At 35.9% G+C, this 7969-nt stretch overlaps 1 protein-coding gene across 1 annotated transcript in view; it reads right to left on the bottom strand.

Moving 5' to 3' along the window:
- LOC144955892 (uncharacterized) overlaps positions 1-2367 on the bottom strand; it is a gene marked incomplete at its 5' end in the record, with an annotated part of 10961 nt that extends 8594 nt beyond the window's left edge. The window contains 3 exon segments of the mRNA XM_078886150.1: positions 32-95; positions 746-896; positions 2044-2367. Of these exon segments, the coding sequence (XP_078742276.1) occupies positions 32-95; positions 746-896; positions 2044-2270 (442 nt within the window).
- Between the last annotated feature and the right edge of the window lie 5602 nt (positions 2368-7969).

Genomic DNA, 7969 nt, shown 5'->3' on the forward strand with positions numbered 1-7969 from the left:
TTAGAAAAGGGTAGGAATAGGAATGACTCACCTGGAGACACAGCCGATACAGATTCTGATTGTAAAACGTCGACCAAGGAATCCACGTCCGTTTCCTGTTGGGATGACAATGAGTTGTAGTGAAAGTGATGGTGGTGGTGGTGGTAATGGTTGTTGTAATGGTGGTGGTATTGGTGGTGGTATTGGTGGTGGTATTGGTGGTGGTATTGGTGGTTGTATTAGTGGTGGTAATGGCGGTGATATTGGTGGTAATATTGGTGATGGTAATGGTGGTGGTATTGGTAGTAGTAATAATGGTAATGGTTGTGGTATTGGTGGTGGTACTGGTAGTGGTAATGGTGGTGGTGATGGTGGTGGTATTGGTTGTAGTAATGGTGGTGATAGTGGTGGTATTGGTGGTGGTATTCGGGGTGGTATTGGTAGTGGTAATGGTGGTGATATTGGTGGTGGTATTGGTAGCAATGGTGGTGGTATTGGTAGTGGTAATGGTGGTAGTATTGGTGGTGGTATTCGTGTTGCTAATGGTGGTGTTATTTGGGTGGTATTGTGATGGTATTGGTGGTGGTAATGGTGGTGGTGATGGTGGTGGTATTGGTGGTAGTAATGGCGGTGGAATTGGTGGTGGTAATGGTGGTGGTAATTATGGTGGTAATGGTGGTGGTAATTATAGTGGTATTGGTGGTGCGGTGGTATTGGTGGTGGTATTGGTGGTGGTATTACTTGGTAGTGTTGGTGAAGGTCATACCTGACACACCATGGAAGTCCTTCCAGTCACCAGGTTCTGTTGTTGTTCTGTTTCCATGTTCTCTAAGGTCAAAATAACAGCTGGTGGATGCCCTGAAGGTCCTGGCAGGTTTTCATCTTGAATTGACATGGCTGCATTCTCGTGACCTTTTCTACCGAAGGGAGATCAATCAGAGAAGTTAAATGGTAAAAGGAACATGTTTTAGAACCGTTGTCTTACCCTGATAACAACAGAAATAATTCTATAGACAACGAGCACTATAGCAATAACTACAACAACAATGATGATGATGATGATGATGATGATGATGATGATGATGATGATGATGATGATGATGATGATGATGATGATGATATTAATAGTAGTTAATGAATGAATGAATGAATTATTATTATTATTATTATTATTATTATTATTATTATTATTATTATATTATTATTATTATTATTATTATTATTATTATTATTATTATTATTATATTATATTATTATTTATTATTATTATTATTATTATTATTATTATTATTATTATTATTATTATTATTATTATTATTATTATTATCATTATTATATTATTATTATTATTATTATTATTATTATTATTATTATTATTATTATTATTATTATATTATTATTATTATTATTATTATTATTATTATTATTATTATTATTATTATTATTATTATTATTATTATTATTATTATTATATTATTATTATTATTATTATATTATTATTATTATTATTATTATTATTATTATTATTATTATTATTATTATTATTATTATTATTATTATTATTATTATTATTATTATTATTATTATTATTATTATTATTATTATTATATTATTATTATTATTATTATTATTATTATTATTATTATTATTATTATTATTATTATTATTATTATTATTATTTTATTATTATATATTATTATTATTATTATTATTATTTATTATTATTATTATTATTATTTATTATTATTATTTATATTATTATTATTATTATTATTATTATTATTATTATTATTATTATTATTATTATTATTATTATTATTATTATTATTATTATTATTATTATTATATTATTATTATTATTATTATATTATTATTATTATTATTATTATTATTATTATTATTTATTATTATTATTATTATTATTATTATTATTATTATTATATTATTATTATTATTATTATTATATTATTATATTATTATTATTATTATTATTTATTATATTATTTTTATCATTATTATTATTTTATTATTATTATTATCATCATCATTATTATTTATCATTACCCCTGTTTCTGCATCAACAACGACTTCTCCGCTTTCTTCCTCCTCTTCCTAGTCTGGGTGACACAATATCTCCTACACTTGTGGATGCAGTAGACCAGACAGCAGCTGCCGTAGATGAGAATCATCGCTGGGAGAACCAGATACATCGCCTTGTTGTTGTCGTCATCGAAAAAATCCCCATCGTCTTTTCCGCTGCTTGGAGCTGCCGTCGTTGTTACAGACGCCATGACGTCACAAGGTCACGGGGTCAAAGAGGAGTGATTGAAAATTTGCTTGTAGATCTCTATCCAGTCGAGGGGTTGGTGGCAGTTTTTCTTTCACAATCTATAAAGATTAAAGAGAATTAAAAAGAAATAAATTCACAAAATAATGTCTTAATATTGAGATCAAATCTATTGATGCTGTCCGTTCATCCAAAAAAACTCACATTTCCCTTGCCGGATATAACGTTATAAAACACAAAACTATGTGAGCCTTGAATGTTTATAGTCTGGTTAATACTGTTAAGTGAGAATTACTCATAAACATGGACGGCAAAAGACAATAACAAAGACTTGAGTGATGTTAACTTCGTTCTATCTATATATAGATCCATTTTGACGCCAATCGAGTCTTTGTTATTGGTTTTTTTTTTGCCATCCACGTTTACGAGTAATTCTCACTTAACTGTATTATCCAGATAAAAGTTCACGGTTACATATAGTTTTGTGTGTTGGTCTGATATACTTCCGGATGGCAATGTTGTGAGCTTCTTAGCCAAAAAAAACCCCAAAAAACAATAGACGCATATTATCTTTTGAATACCTCGATGGATGCTTACTTCAAACAAGGAGCTAAATACAGAGGGCGTACACCACCTTCACTTCCAACAGCATTGAATCAAGATCTAAAAAAATATCTAATTAGATATAGATATTTAGAAACAACAACTGAAGAACTGATTTCAACAACACAAGGAATCATTCAACTGCCTCAGCACCTTAACACACGTGATGACCTTCAAAAGCTAAGAACAATTGCACTGGACAGAGATTTTTATGGAAATAAATAACTAACTGGATACTAGAAACAGACTGACACACTCGAAATAACACACACACACACACACATTCACGGTAATCGTCCAGAGAGACAACACAGCCATATTCAACACACACACACACATACACATTCACGGTAATCGTCCAGAGAGACAACACAGTTCAAACCACCACACATTCACGATAATGCAGAGACAACACAGCCACATTCAACACACACACATACACATTCACGGTAATCGTCCAGAGAGACAACACAGCCATATTCATTAATATCTTTTGCACAGTATGAGGTTATAGTTTTTTTCCTCACTTTTTCAATACTTGCTAAAATAGGAACTCCAACCTTTTTCGGCAAATCGGTCTTCTGGTATGACACTCGTCTTCGGTTCTAATCTAAGAATCGTCAAGTTGTGCCCTTGGTAAATGCGTTTTACCGACGTGCACATATATGCAGGTCTGACATGAGAACCCACTTAGTTTAACATTGTTGTTTTGGACCGTATTTTGCGTCATTATTTTTTGATATCCGTCACAACAATAAGCCCACACGGAATTGGGTTTTCAGATATATATATATATATATATATATATATATATATATATATATATATATATATATATATATATATATATATACATATATAACTTGTATTACTTCAAACTGAGATAATTTTGTTTTAAAACCACCTATTTGTGACAATTGATTCAACACGTATTGTCTATATATGTACCACCTGCTTACAATTCATTCTTTTGTCAGCAGTAATATGTCCAATCCAACCCAATCCAGCCCAACCCAACCCAATCCAACCCGATCCAACCCAATCCAATCCAACTCAATCCAATCCAACCCAACCCAATCCAACCCGATCCAACCCAATCCAACCCAATCCAACCCAATCCAATCCAATCCAATCCAATCCAACCCAATCCAATCCAACCCAACCCAATCCAACCCAATCCAATCCAACCCAATCCAATCCAACCCAATCCAATCCAACCCAACCCAATCCAACCCAACCCAATCCAACCCAATCCAATCCAACCAAATCCAATCCAACCCAATCCAATCCAATCCAACCCAACCCAATCCAATCCAATCCAATCCAACCCAATCCAACCCAATCCAACCCAATCCAACCCAATCCAATCCAACCCAATCCAATCCAATCCAATCCAATCCAACCCAACCCAATCCAACCCGATCCAACCCAATCCAACCCAATCTAACCCAATCCAATCCAATCCATTCCAATCCAACCCAATCCAATCCAACCCAACCCAATCCAACCCAATCCAATCCAACCCAATCCAATCCAACCAAATCCAATCCAACCCAATCCAATCCAATCCAACCCAACCCAACCCAATCCAACCCAATCCAACCCAATCCAACCCAATCCAACCCAATCCAATCCAATCCAACCCAATCCAACCCAATCCAACTCAATCCAATCCAACCCAATCCAATCCAATCCAATCCAATCCAACCCGATCCAACCCAACCCAATCCAACTCAATCCAATCCAACCCAATCCAACCCAATCCAACCCATTCCAACCCAATCCAATCCAATCCAACCCAATCCAATCCAACCCATTCCAACCCAATCCAACCCAACCCAACCCATTCCAATCCAATCCAATCCAATCCAACCCAATCCAATCCAACCCATTCCAACCCAATCCAACCCAACCCAACCCAACCCATTCCAATCCAATCCAACCCATTCCAACCCAATCCAACCCAATCCAATCCAATCCAACCCAATCCAATCCAATCCAACCCAATCCAACCCAATCCAATCCAACCCATTCCAATTCATTCCAATCCATTCCAACCCAATCCAACCCAATCCAACCCAATCCAATCCAACCCATTCCAACCCAATCCAACCCAATCCAACCCAATCCAACCCAATCCAATCCAACCCATTCCAATTCATTCCAATCCATTCCAACCCAACCCAATCCAACCCAACCCATTCCAACCCAATTCATTCCAATCCATTCCAACCCATTCCAATCCATTCTAACCCATTCCAACCCAACCCATTCCAACCCAACCCATTCCAACCCAATTCAACCCATTCCAACCCAATCCAATCCAATCCAACCCAACCCATTCCAATCTAAAAATAGATGCAGCTTCATGTAATGAAGATTGAGGCAACTAGTTGTGGTGGGGTGGCATTGACCTACTATCCATTTGTTTTAAACGGGTCGAGATAACTATCGAATATTGTCGGGTTATTGGTTGCTCTGATAGTTTCAGTTGAGATACAATGTCGTTATTGAAGGCAATGAGTATTGTATTTGGACATTTCAAAACATTTAACATTCCAAATTTTTATTTTAAAAAATTAATTAAAACTTTAAACTCAATTTTCTTCATACTGTACATTCAGATAATATAATACAGTTTTGAAACGCCGTGGAACATTTTTACACTTTGGAAATTTAAAAATCCAATTAACACAAAAAAAAAAAAAAAAAAAAAAAAAAAAAAAAAAAAAACCAAAAACAAACTCAATGCCCTCCCTCCCCCCCCCCCCCCCCCCCCCCCCCCCCCCCCCCCCCCCCCCCCCCCCCCCCCCCCCCCCCCCCCCCCCCCCCCCCCCCCCCCCCCCCCCCCCCCCCCCCCCCCCCCCCCCCCCCCCCCCCCCCCCCTATCTCGATTTTTGTTGTTGAAAAAAACAAGTTCCAATTTTTTTATTTTTTTAAATGACAATCTATAGTAGCGATGGTGATGGCGATGCTGATGGCCGGCGGTGATTAACGTGAAATATTCATCCTGGCAATAAAACAGATTACACGTTAATGAAGACGGGCAGAACTCTCCGATATCATCACATAGTATATCGTGTCAAAAGCCACAACGATACCAAACACCAACCAGATCGATACTTGGATGACTAGAATCGGTTACCTAAGTAATCGGTTCATCGATTCATTATCGATTTTCTCTCGATCTAATGTCCTATTTCAAACAATGGCAATAAATATCGATACTGGACGGGAAATCGAAGGTGTTGGAAACAATCTGTCCTTATCAAAACGTTACTTGTCATCCATTGGCTCAAATGGTGTTAAATCGGAATCGACAAGATGTATTAAAAAAAAAGTTTGAAGTAAATTGAATGTTAATGGGAAACAGAAGTATTCACGTCAACCACCCCCTCTCCCTCTCTCTCCCTCTCTCTTTTCCGGTTCAACTCTCATTGGAAGTGTGCAAAGAGTCCTCAAGAAGACTAACAGCGAATAATAATAATAATAATACATGACATTTATAACGCGCATTTTCATCACTGGGTGATGCTCAATGCGCGAAACAATAATACAGTGACATTATTATACAAATGAAACATTATACAAAAATACATCAACATAATATTATCATTATACAAAAAATGTAATAACTAAACATAAAGTCATTAATACAAGATATGTTATAAACATCCAATGCTATGTCAAATACGGAAAATAATATAAAATAATGATATAATAACATAAACTAAATTAACATTCATATTGGGGTCAAATTACAAAGATGCATTAATCAAGATGTGTTTTAACAAAGAGATGGGGTTTTTAACTTTGATTTAAATATTGATAAGGACTGCGCTTCTCTTATTCTTTTAGAAGAGAGTTCCAGATGGAAGGTCCGGGCGTGATGAACGATCTGCCGCCGTAAAATTTTATTTTATTTATTTTGTAACAATAATTTTGTAGAAACTGTGCAGAACGTAGACTCCTCGTTGGCTATACGTTTCTAAAAATTCAGTAATATCAATGGTGCTTGATCATTAAGGCACTTATAGCACAATACTGCTAGTTGAATTCGATTCTCACTTTAACTGGTAACCAATGCAGCTCTACCAAAGTGGCAATGAGTAGGATGTTATCTTCTTTCTTAAATCAATTTAGCAGCCCCAATTCTGGATACTTTGAAGGCGTGATATTTTATCGTTGCTTACACTCGAGATTAACGAATTACAGTAATCTATTTTAGATAGTATGAAAGATGTTATTAGTTTGCATGTTACTTCTCTTGTTAGGAAAGGTCTAACTGAAGCAATTCTTTTTAATCCTATTGTCAAACTATAGATTATATGTTGGATCATGAGGTATAACTATTTTAGTATCAGAATGTATAGGCTGATTCTTAGGATTACGGGACGTAAAAGAGCGAGGATGGATGATCATTATTGACCACCAGCATTTATTTAGACTGGAAAATAAGACAACTTCACTCTGACACCAGAAGATCATTTACACAATGGATGTATTCAGTCCTCTGGAGGACTGGTTTCACACTTCCAAGGAGATTGGAAACCGGTACATTGACGTCACACTTTTGTTCCCTATTAGGAAAGTTAAATGATTTGAAGTTAAAGAAACAAACTCTCTCTCTCTCTCTCTGTCTCTCTCTCTCTCTCTCTCTCTCTCTCTGTCTGTCTGTCTCTCTCTCTCTCTCTGTTTCTCTCTCTGTCTCTCTCTCTCTCTCTCTCTCTGTCTGTCTGTCTCTCTCTCTCTCAGTCTCTCTGTCTCTCTCTCTCTTTCTCTTTATCTCTCTCTCTGTCTCTCTCTCTCTCTCTCTGTGTCTGTCTGTCTCTCTCTCTGTGTGTCTGTCTGTCTCTCTCTCTGTCTCTCTGTCTCTCTCTCTTTATCTCTCTCTCTTTATCTCTCTCTCTCTCTTTCTCTTTATATCTCTCTCCCTTTCTCTCCCTCTCTCTATCTATCTCTCTCTCCCTCTCTCTCTCTCTCTCTCTCTCTTTTCCTCTCTTCAAAGAAAGTCAGAAGGAGCAAACATAAACTGAAGATCGTCTTTAAAGATAACCTAACAAAGATAACCATAAAATAACACCATCCAACACCACACAA

The sequence above is a fragment of the Berghia stephanieae genome, chromosome 10, assembly GCF_034508935.2.
Source record: "Berghia stephanieae isolate SIO BIC M18660-M18661 chromosome 10, UCSD_Bste_1.3, whole genome shotgun sequence".
NCBI lineage: Eukaryota > Metazoa > Mollusca > Gastropoda > Nudibranchia > Aeolidiidae > Berghia > Berghia stephanieae.